We start from the raw sequence: 19740 nt of genomic DNA, 5'->3' as shown, positions 1-19740 counted from the left end.
TGGCATTTATATTTACCCATTTCATTACCCTTACTGGAGACCTTAATTTCTTCTTGGGGCTTCAATCTATTGTCTGGTTTGTTCTTTACTTTCAACTTGGAGCCCTCTCTAGCATCTTGGGCTGGTCTAGTAGTGAGAGACTCCCTCAGCTTCCATTTATCTGAGAATGTCTTAATTACTTCCTCATTTTTAAAAGCAAATTTGCTGGATATAGACTTCTTGATTGGTTGTTTTTTGCTTTCAGCACTTTAAATATGTCATCCCACTGCCTTCTTGCCTCCATTGTTTCTGATGAGAATTTGGCACTTAATCTTATTGAGGCTCACTTGTATGTGATACATTGCTTCTCTCTTGAGGCATTCAAAATTTCCTCTTTAACTTTGGCATTTGACAGTTTGATTATAATATGCCACACTATGGTAGGGTCTATTTGGATTTAAGTTCATTGAGTGTCTTGGATGTCTATATTCATTTCTTTTGTTAAATTTGTGAAGTTTTCAGCCATTATTTCTTTGAATAGTCTCTTTTTTCTCCTTCTGGGATTCTCCCAATGTATATATTGGTATACTTGCTGGTGTCCCAGAGGCTCCTCAGGTTCTGTTCACCTCATTCTTTCTTTTTTCTCCTTCTCAGATTGGATGATTTCATTTGTCTTCAAGTGTACTGATTCCTTCGTTTGCTAGCTCCAATTTATTCTTGAAACCCCCTAGGGATATTTAATTTCTGCTATTATGATCTTCAGCTCTTTTTGGTTCATTATTGTAATTTCCGTCTCTATATTGATATTCTCTTTGTGCTCATCTATCATGTATGTGATTTTCCTAGGTCTTTGTACATGTTTCCTTTAGTTCTATAAGCATATTTAGGATTTTTTTTTTTTTTAAGATCTTTGCCTCTTTGCCTTGTGTATCCCAGATCTGGTCCATGTCATTGATGGTTCCTAATGCTATGATTGTCTCCTTTGCCTGGGCCATCACTTCTTGTTTCTTTGTATGATTTGTAATCTTTTGTTGAAAACCTGGACATTTTGATATTTTAATATGTTGTCACTGAAATTTAGACTCTGAGGTGTCTGCTCCTTCATTTGTATCCAGCTAGGTTTTGTTTGTTTGTTTGTTTTTTAGATTTCATTTTTTATTTATTTCTCTCCCCTTCCCCCACCCAGTTGTCTGCTCTCTGTGTCCATTTGCTGTGACTGCTTCTATCCTTATCAGTGGCACCGGGAATCTGTGTTTCTTTTTGTTGCATCATCTTGTTGTGTCAGCTCTCCATGTGTGTGGCACCATTCTTGGGCAGGCTGCACTTTCTTTCGCGCTGGGCAGCTCTCCTTATGGGGCGCACTCCTTGCGCGTGGGGTTCCCCTACGTGGGGGACACCCCTGCATGGCAGGGCATTCATTGCATGCATCAGCACTGCATATGGGCCAGCTCCACATGGGACAAGGAGGCCTGGGATTTGAACCGTGGACCTCCCATGTGGTAGGTGGACGCCCTATCCATTGGCCCAAGTCCGCTTCCCTTGTTTGTTTTTAATGGAAGTATTGAGGATTGAACCAAAGACCTCATACATGGGAAAGCAGGTGCTCAACCACTGAGCTACATCTGCTCCCCGGCTAGTGTTTTGACAGAGCTTTTCTTAAATGCCAGGAGCTACCAAAAATAGAAAGAAGAATGAGAAGGAATGGGGAGAGGGAAGAGGAGAAGGAGGAAGAGGAGGAAGCAAAGAAAGCACCTTTCCCAGTTTTTGCAGATTTACCTATGCAAGTACTCTCCTTCAGGGCTTATTCATACAATGTGTTCAGAGAGTAGCTTGAGGCCAAAGTGTAGGGGCCTCCCTGATCCTTTTTGTGCATGTGTCTTGTCTTGGGCATATGTATGTAGCCCTAGGAATTCTTCCATTTACATGGATACAAATGTCCTCTCTTCTTTTGGAAACTCTTCCTCACTGTTCTGGCTACTCCCTCTATGTCCTACAGCCAGCAGTCCCTTGCCCTAGGCAGCAAAATTTGACTGCTCTCTCACAGCAGTTTTGTAGGATAGCTCTGTGAGCTGTCTTCTTCATATAGGTGGGACAGTGAGTCCTGCAGGCCACCACCAGGCAGCTTGAGTCAGGCCTACATGCTCCTACTATGTGCATGGGGGTTACTCTGCTCCCACCAGAACTTTGTTTCCTCAGCACTGAGTGCAAAGCCTGGCATATAATAGGCATTTAATTAATCTTTGAATATCTGAATCTATAGATTGTATAATAGATATTAACTTCACTAGCACTGGACTATGAAGTAAATTGATGTGGACATTTTGAGTTAGTTATTCATTTCACAGGTAGATATCATTTGTGTGGTTTAAATCACTGACTTATATACTTTTAACCATTTCAGGGTGGATTCATGCTGTGCTCACTTCTCAGGACTGTATGGCTTTCGGGGGGAACTTTCTGCACAACCTTAACATTGGCATGCAGCTCAGGTTTGTGTTGTTGGTATTTAAAGGATCTTTTTCCTTTCCTAAATTGGACTTTAAAAGTTTCAAAAATGAGATCTGTAATATATTTTAATTGAGATCCCATGAAGACAGCCTTGAGAGGTGAATAGGAATAACAACTTTTTATAAAAATATTATTATGAAATTTTGTCAGGAGGAGACCTTGATGCATTTCAAGAATTTCATTTGATTCGAGACTAAAATGTTCCCAAATTAAAAAATTTTATAAAAATGCATGTGGTTTCCTTTGGCTATTATTTCAAAAGAAGGAAATGAACTAAATCCAGTCAGATGCATTACTGTGACATATGGTCCTGGAAACAAACATCCCTAAGTCAGGATTACTGTGAAAACTCCTTTTTGATTTTGCTGTGGATAAAGGATTAAGAATTCTTTCCCCTTCTGTTTGAGAGGTTGACCTTTAGGGTAACTCTCTTCCCCTGGTAGCCTGATCAGGGTAGAATGTTGCTAGTCAACATTGCTTATGGTAAAAAGGATCTCTAACTGATAAGCTGCATTAAGGCTAAGAGAACTAGAAATACCTGCTAAGAAGACTTACAAGAACCCTGGAAGCTGGTATTACAGGGGACACTGACTTTCATGAGGCATCAAGCTTTAAGCCAGGACAGCTCCCACACCTGTGAAGTATGGGTCTTATTTTTATGTGCCTAATTTGTCACTGGAAGAAAGATAGTTCCTGCTGTATGGACTGCTGCAAGGACTCCCACAGAAGACTCACTCTGTGGCAAGCTGTGGTTCCTTGCCATCTCATCTTCTGAACAAGCTAGTGGCAAACATGGTTTCATGGTAGACATGTGAGCTTGAATGAGAGTTGTCCAACCTATGGAGCAGTTTTCTGAGCATAATGTTTTATTTATTGTAGTGGAATGCTCATAAAATTCCTTGTGTTAAAATTAGGATACAAACCCAAGATGTGATCTTTTATGAAGCCCAATATAATTTTTAAGTGCATTGTCAAATTTGATAAGGTAAGAACTTGGATAAGATCACAATTCAGTCTTGTCCAAATGTGGCATAGTACTTGATTGGTCTTGTAGGTAATGGACTACTTATTTTATTTTCCTTAAATTGATTACTTCCATTTAATATTTTTTTATACCTTCCTATTAACACCTTGTATTAGTGTAGTTCCTTTCTTACAGTTGATGAAAGAATATTATTATAATCATACTATTAATATACACTTCCATTTAATTTTGAAGTGCTAATATTAAATATTTCTTCAAATTTCATTCATTTAGGTGTTACGAGATGGAGAAAAGGTTAAAAACGCCAGATCTTTTCAAATTCCCTTTCTTTGAAGCCATATGTTGGTTCGTAGCCAAAAACTTGCTGGAAACCCTGAAAGGTAGTTAATAATTTGTACAATTTATTATATGATATGATATATGATTTTAAAAAAAATTATTGAAGTATATCATTAATACATGTACATACGTAAACAATAAACATATAGTAAAATTTGTGAATTTATAAAGTAAATGTGCATATCGTCATACAAGGCTCCTATATATCACCACACCACCAACACTTTGCATGTTGTGAAACTATTGTTACAAACTATGAAAGAGCATCATCAAAATATTACTACTAACTATAACCCGTGTCTTACATTTGGTATATTTTTCCCCCAACCCTCCCAATTATTAACACCCTGTATTGAGAATATTCTCAGATTTGTCCTGTTAACCATAGTCCATCTTCTACCACTGGATTCCCTGTGTTATCAGTCCCAAGCTTTGTATAACCCATTCAAAGTGTACACTCAATGGCTCTCATTTTCATCACAGAGTTGTGCTGTTATCACCCCAGTTTTAGCATGTTTTCATTACTACAAAAGGAAAAATCCATACCCTACTAAACCCCCCCATTGCTGTCCCTTAGTATTGAAAAAATATCTTCTTGCCATTGCTGCAAAGTATTACAATTATTACTGTTAACTCTTGTCCATAAGTTACATTAGTTGTAATTTTTCAGTGTATCACTATATTCATAGTACTTTGTGAAAAGGAACATTCTTGTATTTATACTATTAACCACAATCTTCATCCACCACCGAAATCACTATTTTACACAGTCCCTAGATTATTCTCTAGTTTCCTTTCAGTTGACATTTAGTTCACAGACTACTCCTGTCAGCCACAATCACATTTATAAATCAGCAGTGTTAGTTATATTCATTATAATGTGTTACTCTCAGTTCTATTCATTTCCACGCATTTACAAATTAACCTTATTAATATGCTATATACATTAAGCATCATCTCCCTCTGCAACCCACTGTCTATTTCTTAGTAACCTATGCTCTAGAGTTTACCTCCGTAAGTTTACTCATCATATTTAGTTCTTATCAGTGAGACCATACAATATTTTTCCTTTTGTGTCTGGTTTACTTCACTCCTCATAATATCCTCATCCACATAATATGCATGTTATCATATGCAACCTGATTTCATTTCTTTCATCTGAATAGTATTCCATTGTATGTATATACCACGTTTTGTTTATCCATTCGTCAGTTGATGGACACTTGGGCTGGTTCCATATTTAAACAGTTGTGAATAATGATGCTATGAACATTGGTGTGTAAATGTCAGTTCACGTACTTACTTACAGTTCTTCTGAATATATTCCTACTAATGGGATTGCTGGATCATAGAGCATTTCCATATTCAGCTTCTTGAGAATACTACGAAGCAGTCTTCCACAAAGGCTGTAGCATTCTACATTTCCACCAGCAGTGGAGGAGTGTTCCTATTTCTCCACATCCTCATCAGCACTTGTAGTTTTCTGTAAATAATGGTCCTTCTATAAGGTGTGAAATGATGTGTCATTGTACTTTTGATCTGCATTTCTCTAATAGCTAGTGGTGTTGAGCCCCCCAAGATGGCTCCCTTGTCTCTTTTTGCTCATTGATTTTGATTGTTTTTTATGCTCATTGTCTGCTCGTTTTCTGCTCATTGTTTTTTGCTCATTTTTTGCATATTTTTCTTTTGGAGGCACCAGGAACCAAACCTGGGACTTCCATTTGGGAGGCAGGTGCTCAACTGCTTGAGCCACATCCTCTCTCTGCTCATTTGTTTTTGCTCATGTCTGTTTGTTGTCTGCTTGTTGTTTGTTTGTCTTCTTTAGGAGGTTCTGAGAACTGAACCCGGGACCTCCCATGTGGGTGGTGGGTGCTCAACTGCTTGAGCCACATCTGCTCCCCAATGTTGAACGTTTTTTCATATGCTTTTGGCCATTTGTATTTCCTTTTTGGAAAAATGTCTATTCAAGTCTTTTGCACATTTTAAAATTGGGTTGCTTGTCTTTTTATTGTTGAGTTGTATGATCTCTTTATAACACAGAGGTCTGACCCTTATCAAATAAGTGGTTTCCAAATATTTTCTTCTACTGAGTAGTCTGCCTTTTTACTGTTTTGACAGTCTTTTTAAGAACAAACGTGTTTAATTTTGAGGCAGTCCATTTATCTGTTTTTTTTTCTTTCACTGCTCAGACTTTGGGTGTAAAGTTTAAGAAACTACTGCATACCACAAGATCTTGAATGATGTTTCCCTACATCTTCTTCTAGGATTTTTATGGTTGTACCTTTTATATGTAGGTCCTTCATCCATTTTGAGTTAATTTTTGTTAACTTTCTTTCTTTCTTTTGAATGTGAAATCCAGTTCTCCCAGCGCTGTTTGTTGAATGGACTGTTCTGGCCCAGCTAGGTGGGTTTGACAACCTTGTCAAAAATCACTTGACTGTAGATGTCCATTTCAGAGTTCTTAGTTCGGTTCCATTAGTCAATATGTCTCTCTTTATGCCAGTACCATGCTGGTTTTTTTTACTACTGTAGCTAAGTAATGTGCTTTAAAGTCAAGAAGTGAGAGCCCTCCAACTTTGTTCTTTTTAAAAACATTTTTGGCTATTTGGTGTCCGTTACCGTGGCGTTTTCCATTTCTGCACAAAAGGCTGTAGGGATTTTTATTGGGATTGCATTGAATGCATAAATCAGTTTGTGTAGAATTGACATCTTAATGTTATTTAGTCTTCCAATATATAAACACAAAATGTCCTTCTATTTATTTAGGTCATCTTTGCTTTCTTTTAGCAATGTTGTGTAGTTTTTTTTGTATATAGGTCCTTTATATCCTTGTTAAGTTTATTCTTAGTCACTCTTGTAAATGGAATTTTTTTACTTCCTCCTCAGATTGTTCATCAGTAGTGTATAGAAATGCTTCTGATTTTTGTATATTAATCTTGTATCCTTCCACTTTGCTGAATTCTGTTAGTTCTAGTAGCTTTTTGTGGATTTTGGGGGACTTTCTAGATATAGGGTCATATCATCAGCAAGTAGCAAAAGTTTTACTTCTTCCTTTCCTATTTGGGTGCCTTTTATTTCTTTATCTTGCCTAATTGCTTTAGCTAGAACATCTGGCACAATATTGAATAACAGTGGTAACAGTGGGCATCCTTGTCTTATGCCCGATCTCAGCAGGTAAGCTTTCTGTCTTTCACCATTGAGTACAATGCTAGCTGTAGGTTTTTCATATATACATTTTACCATGTTGAGAAAGTTTCTTTCAGTTCCTATCTTTTGGAGTGTTTTTATTAAGAAAGGATGCTTTCTCTTTTCCATCAATTTATTGATGAATATTAATTCATTATATAATTAATAATTAATATTTTCATTAATGTATTAAAGTGGTTTATTACACTAATTTATATTCTCATGTTGAACCACCCTTGCATACCTGAGATAAAATCCCCTTGATTGTGGTGTATAATTCATTTAATATACTTTTTGATTCAGTTTGCAAGTATTTTGTTGAGGATTTTTGCATCTATATTCATCAGTGAAATTGGTCTGTAATTTTCTTTTTTCATAGTATCTGTCTTTTTTTTTTTTTTTTGGTAGTGTCTTTGTCTGGTTTTGGTATTAGGGTGGTGTTGGCTTCATAGAATGATTTTGGTAACATTCCTTCCTGTGCAATTTTTGGAAGAGCTTGAGCAAGATTGTATTATATTGCCTTTGAATGATTGGTAGAAGTCACCTGTGAAACTCTCTGTTCCTGGGCTTTTCATCTTTGGGAGGTTTTTGATGACTATTTCAATCTCTTTACTTTTCATTAGCTTGTTGAGGTCTTCCCTTTCTTCTAGGGTCACTATAGGTTGTTCATGTGTTTCTAGTGATTTGTCCACTTTGTATACATTGTCTAGTTTGTGGTGTACAATTGTTCATAGTATCCTCTGATGATATCCCTTATTTCTGCAGGGTCAGTGGTAACATCCCCATTCTCATTTCTGATTTTATTTATTTGCATCTTTTCTCTTTTTTTCTTTGTCAGCCTAGCTAAGGGTTTGTCAATTTCATTGATCGTCTCAAAGAACAAACTTTGAGTTTTGTTGATTCTCTCTATTGTTTTCTTGTCCTCAGTTTCATTTATTTCTGCTCCCATCTATATTCTTTCTTTCCTTAGGCATGGTTTGGGATTAGTTTGCTATTCTTTTTCTTCTTCCTCTGGGTAGGTTACGTCTTTGGTTTTAGCTTTTTCCTCTTTTTTAATGTGAACATTGAGGGCAATAAATTTTCTTCTCAGCAGTGCCTTTGCTGAATTCCTTAGGTTTTGATATGTTGTATTCTCGTTTTCATTCTTCTCCAAATATTTACTGATTTCTCTTGCAATTTTTTCTTTGACCAACTGATTATGTAAGAGTATGTTATTTAATCTCCATATATTTATGAGTTTTCCCTTTTTCCATCAATTATTAATTTTCAGCTTCTTTCCATTATGATCAGGGAAAGTATTTTGTATAATTTTAATCTTTTCAAAGTTATTGAGATTGTCTTTTGACCCAATATATGATCTATCCTGGAAAAGGATCCATGAGTCCTGAAAAAGAATGTATATCCTGCTGTTTTGGGATGTAATGCTCCATAAATGTTTGTTACATCTATCTCACTTATCATATTATTCAAACTCTCTGTTTCCTTATTTATCCTATGCCAGATGTTCTATACAATGCCGAGAGTGGTGTATTGAAGTCTCCAGTTATTATTGTAGAGACATCTATTTCTCCCTTCATTTTTGCCAGTGTGTGCATTATGTATCTAGGGGCACCCAGGTTAGGTGCATAAATGTTTATTATAGTTATTTCTTCTTGGTGAATTGCCCCTTTTATTTATTAATATATTAGGTTGGTGCAAAAGGAATTGTGATTTCAGACTGTAAATTTTAAAAACATCTTTATTAATCAAAATAGGAGCCATTAAAATCAACACATTTTTGCTGAGAAATATGTTTCTATATTTCTATAGTGTTAAAATCCATGTTTCTGGATATGACAAACTCTTGAAAAGCATTTTATGCATCTTGCTGGTTGTGAAAGTGTTTTCCCTGCAAATAGTTGTTGAGATGCTTGAAGAAGTGGTAGTCAGTTGGCAAGAGGTCAGGTGAATATGGCAGATGAGGCAAAACTTTGTAGCCCAACTCATTCAACTTTTGAAGTATTGGTTGTGCAACATGCAGTTGGGTGTTGTCATGGAGAAGAATTGGGCCCTTTCTGTTGACCAATGCCGGCTACAGGCATTGGAGTTTTTGTTGCATCTCTTTGATTTGCTGAGCATACTTCTCAGATGTAATGGTATCACCAGGATTCAGAAAACTGTAGTGGTTCAGACTGGCAGCACACCACCAAACAGTGACCATGACCTTTTTTTGGTGTAAGTTTGGCTTTGGGAAGTGCTTTGGAGCTTCTTCTCGGTCCAACCACTGAGCTGGTCATTGCCAGTTGTCATATAAAATCCACTTTTCATCACACGTCATAATCCAATTGAGAAATGGCTCATTGTTTTTGCATAGAATAAGAGACAATTCTTTTGATTTTTAGTCAGCTCATGAGGCACTCACTTATTGAGCTTTTTCACCTTCCAATTTGCTTCAAATGACGAATGACCATAAAATGGTCAACGTTGAGTTCTTCGGCAATTTCTCGTGTAGCTTAAGAGGATCAGCTTCGATGATTGCTCTCAATTGGTTGTTGTCAACTTCCAATGGCCAGCCACTATGCTCCTCAACTTCAAGGCTCTCGTCTTCTTTGCAAAGCTTCTTGAACCACCACTGCTCTTCCGTTCATTAGCAGTTCCTGGCCAAATGTGTTGTTGATGCTGCGAGTTGTCTCTGCTGCTTTATGACCCATTTTGAACTCAAATAAGAAAATCGCTCAAATTTGCTTTTAGTCTAATAACAATTCCATAGTCTAAAATAAATATAAAATAAACAGCAAGAAATAAGTCTTTAGCAAAAAAACATAAAATGTGAAATGCATATTAAAATGATTTATAACATAACCACATTTATTTAAGAATGTATGCCAGTATCAAACGGCAAATTTGAGCAATGCAAAACCGCAATTCCTTTTGTACCAACCTTATATAATGACTTTCTTCATCTTCTATACAATACAGTTTTGTATTTAAAATCTATTTTGTCCAATACTAATATTATCCTATATCTCTTTAGTCATATTTTCCTTCAACTCCTTTATTTAGGAGATTTGTGTGATTATCATTATTTGTCTTAAATCATGTGTCTTGTCAAGATTTTGGTTTGGTCCTTGCCTGGGCCATCACTTCCTGTTTCGTAGTATGACTTATAATTTTTTGCTGATGTCTAGGCATCTGAATATGTTGGTGAATTTACTCTGACCTTCAGTTTCTCCCTCTTGCATAGTGGTTTTGTTTCACAGTTTTTTGATTTTTGGTTCAACTTATTGTCTTTAAAATTGCCCACCTTAAGTTACCAAAATAGGGCCAGGGTGTCACTAATGGGGCATGGATCCACTTCCAGAGGTTTCGAAGGAAGGAGCTGAAAGTGGTTTTCTCCTTGCAGTTTCCTGGCTGGCCAGCAGATGGTGTTCATTGGCCAATCTTTCCTAGGAGGTTTCTCTTTCAGCCTCCACTTGCCCCCATTCTGGTTTGGCCAGAGCTGAGATTCAGTGGGAGTCTGCTGGCCAAAATCACTGAAGAGAAACCACTCTCTACTCTTTTCTGCACCTTCCCTTTTCCCAGTGGGGAAGATGTCTGTTCCCCTCTCAATTGGCTGCATTCAACCATGGATTTTATCCAGGCTCTTCACCGTGAGGGTGGGAGATGGGTGCTGTTCCTGGCAGTGAGGGTTAGTAACTTGTTGATTTTCATTTTGACTTCTTCATCTCTTTGTCCCTCACCCTTTTGGGGATTTCACAGCATTCTCCTGGTGTGCAGATGCCCAAAGCAGGTCTATCAGACAGCTTTTTGCCCTTCTTCCATTGTTTTTGTGAGAAAGTTGAGCCCTGCCTCCTTACTCTGCTCTGTTTTAAATTCACTAAAAGCCACATTACAGAAAGAGAGGCCCTTTTGTAGTAAGGTGGGGCTATCACCCCTATTTTTTTTAAATACATGATTTCCCCTTGCCAAAAACATTTTTTTTAGTGCAAATTAGTGTCTCTAGTCCATAATCTAACAAACCTATGTCCTTAAAAATCACTTATATGAAGAGCTTCATCAGAAAACCACAGGTAAATTTGGAAAATATTGTTTTCACTCAGTACACTAGTAATCTGCACATGTTACCAAGGACAGAGTTGTGGCTCACTCTCAAAAATGCAGTTTATGCCAAATGAGTGTTTTAGTCCATTTTGAACTTCACATGAATAGATTCACACTGATGTTCTTTTGTGACCCTTCTTTTTCTCAGCATTATGTTTGTGAGATTCATCCATATATTTGTATATAGGTGTAGTTCCTTTTTTTTCTTCCCATTGCTCTAGTATCTGAACATATCACAATTTATATACCTGTTCTACAGTTCATTGACATTTTGGGGTTGTTTTCAGTTTTTGCCAATTGAGGGAAAATGTTGCAAAGAAGTTCTTGTGTTTGTCACCTAGTGCAGGAGTTACTCCAGAGAGTAGACTCATGAGTGAATTTCTAGGTCATAAGTAGCATTCACTAACTAATGCCAAAACGAAGTAGTTCCAACACTCGTCATTTCCACTGTCAGGATATGAGAGTTCCTAATGTTCCATACTCTGGGCAAAACCTGGTATTGTCAGATTTTAATGTTGAAAATATTAATGGCAGTAATCCTTGTGCTTTTAATGTGCATTTCCCTGGTTGTTAATGCAGTTGAGCATTTTTGCATATGTTTATTGGCCTGTCAGATTTCCTCTTAATTGAAATGCTTCGTCAAGTCTTTTGCTGGTATTTTATTTGGTAGTTTCCTTTTACATTGACTTATGGTTCTTTGTATGTTTGTTCTAGATTCTAGTCTTTTCAGTAATGCATGTTACAGACATCTTCAATTTTGGCTTTTTATTCTCTTAGTGGTATATATTAAACAAAATTTCTTAATTTTAAAATAGCATATTTTTAGCTTTTAAGGTGCTTTTTATGCCTTGTTTAAGAAGTTTCTTCTTAGTCCAAGATATTCTTCACTTCTAAAAGCTTTTTTTTTTTTTGTAATTTTTTTTTTTAATTTGAGGTACCAGGACTGAGGATTGAATCCGGGATCTCATATGTGGGAAGCCAGTGCTCAACTGCTGAGCCACATGGGCTCCCCTGAGTTGGATGTTTCATTTGCTTGCTTGTTTGTTTTTGTTTTTAGGAGGCACCAGGGATCGCGCCTGGGACCTTCCATGTGGGGAGCAAGCACTCAGTTGCTTGAGCAACGTCCTTTCCCCTCTAAAAGCTTTTATCAAGGGACTGGCATATTGGTCTGTCCTCTTTCCTTAGGCATTGCCCATGTACCCAGGGGATTCTTGCCACTCTATTAGAGGATGTGGCAGGACTTTCCAGGGTAGGAATACAATATTCTTTCAGTTATGTGTGAGTCTCCACCCACCAAGTAGTACCCCATGACTGCATGAAAATATTCATATGCGGTAGGGGCATGCCCAGGTGCACCCCTCCCAATACATACCACATCACTGACACCCTGCACCAGTGATCATCTCCTGCCACAGTTGTGACACTTCTACAATCCAAAACCTCCCCCAAAACAAAGCCCAAAAAATAACCAAATAAAATTAATAATAAAAATAACATAAAATACAAAAATAAAAATGAAAAAAATTATTCATTGTGTCTTTCTTCACTGTAAGATCTGTTGTCTTTTATGTACAGTGACAGTTTCTTCCATATGTTCCCCAGTGTGTTATTTTTTTCACTTTATATTCAAAACAGTTTTAGCTTACAGAAAAGTTACATAGAAAATACAGGGGATTTCCATATACCCAACACCCTTTTCTCTCCCACTCTCCCCTATTAATAACATTTTACATCATTGCAGTATTGGGTTTTTCTAAAAATGATCATGAAGCATCTCATTTATTTAGATTTTCTTTAATGTTTTTCAGAATTTTGGTAAAAATCTTGTACATTCATATCTTACTAAGTTTATTCCTGACTACTTCATATTCTTTGGTGCTATTATAAATGATGTTTGTATCATTATATATAGTAATCTTTGTTATGTATACAAGTATATGCATATGGTTGAATCACGAAATTGCTTTTTATGTAGGTCAAAAATGGTCAAATATTGGCAATATCGTATGTTTCAACTTAACCATATGATGCTGGAATATAGAAATAGTTAATTTTTATACTGATTTCTTATTTAGCAACCCTGTTGAAAACTATGATCAATTCTAATAATTTGTCTGAAGGTGCCTTTGGTTCTCTAATACACAGTCACATCCTCCTTGAATAATAACAGTTCCATTCCTTCTTTTCCAATCTTTATAACTTTTATTTATATTTATTGCATTATTGGGTTGGCTAGGACCTCCAAAGCAATTTGAAAAGAAATGGTGTGATGGGCACCTTTATCTTGTTCCCAGTCTCAAACAGATAGCTTTCAACCTTTCACCATTAAATATTATACCAGCTTTTTGTTGATAAATTTTATCAAGTTTAAAGCAGTTCTTATCTCTTCTAAGATGGCAAAAATGTTGGATTTTTTTCCTTTCTTTTAAATGATCAGGGGTAATTAAATTTTATCAAAAGCTTTTCCTACATATATTAGTCCTGTGATTTTTCTCTTTTAATCTATTAGTTTATTGGTGACATTTAATTGATTTTCTAATATTAAATCAAGCTTGATGTTGATGTATTATCATGATTATTTAATTCTGGGTTAGATTAGAATATTATTTGTATAGTTTATTTGTATATGTATTCATATATACGTTTATTGTTTCTTCTAGGTTGTTTTGATTTGATTTTGTTTTATAAAATTGTTAGTGGGTCCTTGGCTCAGTAGTTTTCAGTATTTTTTTCTAACATAAGCATTTAAGGTTATATTTTTCCCTCTATGTGTAGTATGCTACACTTTTTGACATATTTCATTATTGTTTAAGCAAAACATTTTGCAATTTCCAATAAGCACTTGATCCAAATATTATTATTATTTTAAAATTTCTCTCCCCCCCCCCCAGTTGTCTGCTTTCTGTGCCCATTTGCTGTGTGTTCTTCTGTGACCACTTCTATCCTTATCACCAGCACCAGAAATCTGTGTTTCTTTTTGTTGCATCATCTTGTGTCAGCTCTCCATGTGTGCGGTGCCATTCTTGGGCAGGCTGCACTTTCTTTTACGCTGGGTGGCTCTTCTTATGGGGCGCACTCCTTGCCCATGGGGCTCCCCTACGCAGGGGACATCCCCGTGTGGCACAGCACTCCTTGTGCGCATCAGCACTGCTCATGGGCCAGCTCCACACGGGTCAAGGAGGCCTGGGGTTTGAACTGTGGAACTTCCATGTGGTAGGCGGACACCCTATCCATTGGGCCAAGTCCACGTCCCCAAATATTATTTAATAGTCTGTTTCTTAATATTTGTATTTCTTAATTTCCAAACATATGGGATTTTTTTTTAGTTATCTTTTGTTAACAATTTCTACAATACTGATTTCTAGCTTAATTGCATTATGATTAAAGAAGATGCTGCCCATGATTTTGGTCCTTGGACATTTGTTGAGTCCTGTTTATGGCCCAGGATTATGGATGGTTTTTGTAATGTTCTCTGTATGTTTGGAAAGATGTAATTTGGCAATTGCTGGGTTCAGTGTACTCTTTATAATCATTGAACCAATTTTATATATTGTTCAAATTGAATATGTGCCTACTGGCTTTGGGGGTTTTTCCTTTTGAGGGGTGGGGGTCCTCTTTAATAATTTTCCAGGAGAAATGTGTTTAAATCCTTCAATGTTATTGTAGAGTTGCTTATTTCTTCTTGTAGTTCTGTCTAGTTATTGCTGTCTTTATTTTCCGCCTAGGTTATTATGAAGTGTAGATACATTTTAATGGTTATGTCTTTTTAATTAATTGAATCTCCTGTCATTATGAAATGACCTTTTATTAAAATGACAATCTATTGATATAGCTACCCCAGCTTTTTTTTTTACACCAGCTTTCTTTTGAAAGCTTGTTTTCCATCTTTTTATTTTAAGCCTTTCTCCATTTTTTATATGTTCTTCCTGTCTTTTGAGTTTATTTTTAAATCCAGTAGGACAGTCTTTACCTGGAGCATTTATAACCATTATATTTAATGTAATTCTGCTTCTTTTTCTTTTTTACCTTCTGAATTATTTCTTTTTTTTAATATTTTTTTTATTTTTAAAGAAGCTTTAGATTATATAAATGTTACATAAAAAAATATGAGGAATTCCCATATGCCCCACTCCCTCCGCTTCCCACACTTTCCCACATTAACATCATCCTTCATTAGTGTGGTACATTTGTTAAAATTATAAACCCATATTGAAGCATTGCTCTTCCATTTTTTTTCTTTCTTTAATTTAGAAATTATATAGTTTAATTCTGTTCTTCTAATTGTTCATCAAATCTAAAGTTAACTCCTTTATCTTCTTCTAACTCCTTTCCCCTACCCTATTTGTATTTATACAGAACTGCGAGAAGATGGTTTCCAGCCTCAGTCTTACCTAGTACAGGGAGTGAAAGCACTGCATACTGCTTTAAAATTATGGATGAAAAAAGATGTAAGTAGTTCTCTTTGGTGATATATAGATATGTGTATATGTATTTTTTAATATGACAAGATTAGGAAAAAAGATTACTTATCCTGTTTTAGCAGTACTTCTGAGTTGCAATAGTAGAAAGAATGGAAAGCATGCTTTAAATACTATGTGCATTTTATTTTAAAATTTGTACAAATAGACTATGTTTTTATTTAGGACAATAAAGTACTTTGGTATTTTTTAAATCTGGAAAAGAAAGTAATTCAGGTTTATCTAGGCTATTGACTAAGAAATGAATGTGTATAGTAGAGAACATAGAGCATTTATAGTGTACTAAATATGCTGATAGGTCTTTACATGCATAATCTCATTTAAATAACAAAGCAGTTTATGACATCTGGGTGCTAGTGTTACCTCCATTTTACAGGTGGGAAAGCTGAGGTTCAGAGAAATTAAGGAACTTGCCCAAGATAACTGGTCTTAAACCTAGGTTTCTGCAATTGCAAAGTCAATGTTCTTAGCCATTCTACTAAACACATATAAAAATGAAGGAAAGAGGTGTTCGAGGTTCAAGCATGGCATTCTATTTTCAGTAAAATGTCCCGTTGTTTGCATTTGAATCCCACCACCTCTAAGAGGTTACCCCAGATCTCCATTTGGAATTAATATTTCCTACCCTTATGCTTTCATAGCATATTTCTTGTGCCAGTGTTGTAGTAGGACTTAAATGTAATGTATGTAATGTATCCCTGTCTCTTTCACAAGGTATATGAGCATTTAGAGAATAGATACTGTCTTTGTCATCTATACTTCTCCCATGGATCTTGCACACATTTTGATAAATGATACATATGTGACCTGATGAAAATATATTTCCATATTAATTTCTTGAATGTCCACTTGAAATAAAAATCATGTTCTTAAGTTTGGGGAGAGAGTAATAAATAGGTTATCATCCCAATAATTTTCTACTCTCACTTTATCCTTGCTTGTACCTACCTAGTGCAAAGGGTTTAAGAAAATAAAAATGTCTTCTGCTGTCAGAGACTTCACCATCTAGAGGAGAAACAAAATATAAACAAATTAAAAACTATATAATAAAATAAAAGCAAGATATGTTGCAAAAACTGTAAGCAATTGCCTGCTGATGGCTTTGTACTAGTGATTTTCAAACTTGTGTGCATATCAGAATTGCCTTTAGAGCTTTTTAAAAATAAAACCCATTGGTCTTCCTGTAAAGATTCTGATATAATAGATCTGAGATAGAATCTAGATCCTTGTTTTTAACATACTCTGTGGGTGGTTTTGATGCACACCAAAATTTGATATAGATAATAAATACTGTTATTACATTACATTTGAAATGCATTTTTAAATGTATGCTTGTATTTAACTGTTAAATTTGCTCTAAGATGAAAGGAAGCTTAGAATAGTAATTAAAAGCATAGACCCTGGAGTCAGATACTTGGTTTCAAATCTCAGCTTTGCTACTAATAAATTACTAACCTAAAGGGTACTTTAGTTCCCTCAAATGTAAAATGGAAATAATAGTAGTACCTATTTCATAGTGTTATTGGAAGGATTAATTGAGTCAACACTTGTGAAGTATTTGGGACATTATCTGGCACATAGTTAGCACTTAATGTTATTTGGTATTGGTTTGTGTTTAAAATTAAGGTAAAATAAAGAGAGAAGGTACAAAGCAAAAGTTTAAAACAGTATGTTGAGTGTGTCTGAAAAAACAAGTTATTCTTAGATGTGGAGATTAATATTTAGATATGGGTATAATAAATAATGATAGTAGTTGACAGTTCATTTAACAAGGCAGCTCATTAATTCTTCTTTCTGGTTGATGGGATCTTTTTCCTATTTTACTTTTGATTCTTTAAAAAAAGTTTACAAAAACTTATTTAAATTAGACCTCTCATGAGAAATAGGATTGTTTTGTTCCCCTTATAATTCCTTATGTAGTATGAATTAAATGTTAGGCTTAATTAGTTATTTTACTATTTAATAATAGTAATTAGAATTATGGTAGGCTTTGAGGTATAGAGTACAAGGTTACCACTCAGTATAAAACGAAATTCATTGTGAGACAATTCCATCTTTAACTCGATCTAAGAGAATTTATAAGTTTCTGAGGATCTCCTTAGACGGCATTATACCAACTACATGAACTCTGAGACCCGGCTTATTTTAAGGAGCACTGTAGTATTTAGCTATGTCTATAAAATCTAAAGAACCTCCAAATTGGTTTAGTAAATTAGTTTTTACATATTAAACTATAAGTAACTTTGGTTTTCTTATCTTTATTAATCCAAATACAGCTTGTGTCTGAACATGCCTTTGAAATTCCAGACAATGTTAGACCTGGACATCTTATTAAAGAACTTTCTAAAGTAATTCGAGCAATAGAGGTAAGAATAGAAACTATCATCTAAAGGTTTGGTTGCTTTCTGTTTTGAGCCACCACATTACAAACATTACAAAGTTCCTGTACACTTTGAAATAGAATGAGCTGAGGTCTTTGAAGAATTATCAGTTTTCAGGCTTTTAAAGTCCTAGAAATTTAAAATATCTTTTTCTTTTAAATTTTTGATTATATTAGAGGAGCTTTAGGTCTACAGAAAAATCATACAGAACGTAGAGTTCTCATTATCACCCCATCCCCTTACACAGTTATTAACATTTTGCATTAATATGGTGCCTTTGTAACAAATGATAAAACAGTATTATTATAATTATGTTGTTAACTATATAGTCCATGTCTTACATTAGGGTTCACTCTTTGTGTTGCACAGTTGTATTGTATAGTTCTTCAGTAATTTTTAAAAATATAGAAGGGGATCCTGAGACCAAAAAAGTTCAGGACCTGCTGAGTTTGTTGGGCCTTTTTCTGTTATTTTCTTTTTCTTCCTTTTTTGAGTGAAAAGTCCTCAGGATAGAAATGTGTAGAGCATCTAAGTTATTCCTTTGTATGTTTTATTAACTATAAACAGAACATGGATTTTTTTTTCAGGAAGTACCAGGGATTGAACTCGGGACCTCATACATGGGAAAGTGGGTGCTCAGCCATTGAGCTATACCCATTCCCCGACATAGATGTCTTTTAAATCAGTCCCTTGTCCTATATGTTGTTTAGTTGATAAATATTTGCCTCCTATTTATTCCATCCATTTGTTTTAGTCCATTAAGACAAAATGCATAATGTAACATAAAGCATCCTATTTTATTTTTAAAATTGAAGTAATAAGGAAGCAGTTATTATATTGCCTTCAGCTTACTCTAGAGTGAAAAATAGAGGATACACAAAACAACTTTCAGATCCAGTTAATCTCAGCTACTAATTTCAGAGATGAATATATGTTAAGTAATTAGAGAAGGAGAAAAAAGTATATAGCAAGTGAGTAGAACTAGTAGTGGAAAGAGGGATGATATTAGTAGGGTGGGACAAGGAGACTAACTTATTTAAAAATATTAGAGCAACTTAGTTAGATAAATGCCCTTTGCTAACAGTCCATAAAGTCTGTGATTAGATGTTTTTATTTCATAATTAGGAGCTATTCTTGGTGGTTCATAAGGGGAATATAGTTAAAGTAATTCTTCAGGAAGATGGTTCTATTAGTGTGCTGTTTAAATTGAGAAGAAATTAAGTGAAGGAATAGAAGCTAACTGACCATTTAGGAGCTTAGATTAGGGCTGTGTTTGAGGGCACAAAAAGAGTATATACATCTAAAAAATATTAAAATGCTAAGTTTAATATCTATAGTTAGAGTAGTTCATGTAATTCTCATTTGTGTTGAGGTAAAGTAGAAAGTATTTTCTGTTTTTAAAGAGTGATAGTAATTGCATAAAAATGAATTTAGTATCAAAAGTCATATATAATAGTATGGTAATCTTAAATATGTTTATAAATAGATACATATATAATACATACATACATGCACAATAACAGCCAAAATAAGAATAAACCCAACAAAAATATTGTCCTATGTGAAAAAACTATCGACCTATACTGAGGGACATAAAACAATTGTTCAATAAATGGAGAATCTCATTTCTGAAAATAGGTGAATTCCAAATTAATAGTATAAATTTAAAGTGTAAAATAACATCTGAAATAATAATTGGAAAAACATAGTCAAAGAATTTTTTTTTAATGGAGGGTAGAGAGTTTGAAGGCAGATGGATAGCCAGTAGAAAAATGTACAGAGGAAGTAAACAGATATTTCACTT

The 19740-nt window shown here is 35.1% G+C and overlaps 1 protein-coding gene across 1 annotated transcript in view; it reads left to right on the top strand.

Moving 5' to 3' along the window:
* Positions 1-19740, top strand: part of KDM7A (lysine demethylase 7A) — a 100300-nt gene that overhangs the window by 60396 nt on the left and 20164 nt on the right. The window contains exons 8-11 of the mRNA XM_004452432.5: positions 2381-2468; positions 3746-3852; positions 15434-15525; positions 17832-17921. Of these exons, the coding sequence (XP_004452489.1) occupies positions 2381-2468; positions 3746-3852; positions 15434-15525; positions 17832-17921 (377 nt within the window). The remainder of the gene's footprint in view (positions 1-2380; positions 2469-3745; positions 3853-15433; positions 15526-17831; positions 17922-19740) is intronic.

This window comes from Dasypus novemcinctus, chromosome 5 (genome assembly GCF_030445035.2).
Source record: "Dasypus novemcinctus isolate mDasNov1 chromosome 5, mDasNov1.1.hap2, whole genome shotgun sequence".
Classification (NCBI taxonomy): Eukaryota; Metazoa; Chordata; class Mammalia; order Cingulata; family Dasypodidae; genus Dasypus; species Dasypus novemcinctus.
Note: the sequence above shows the minus strand (reverse complement) of the source record. Positions and strands in the feature narration are given on the sequence as shown.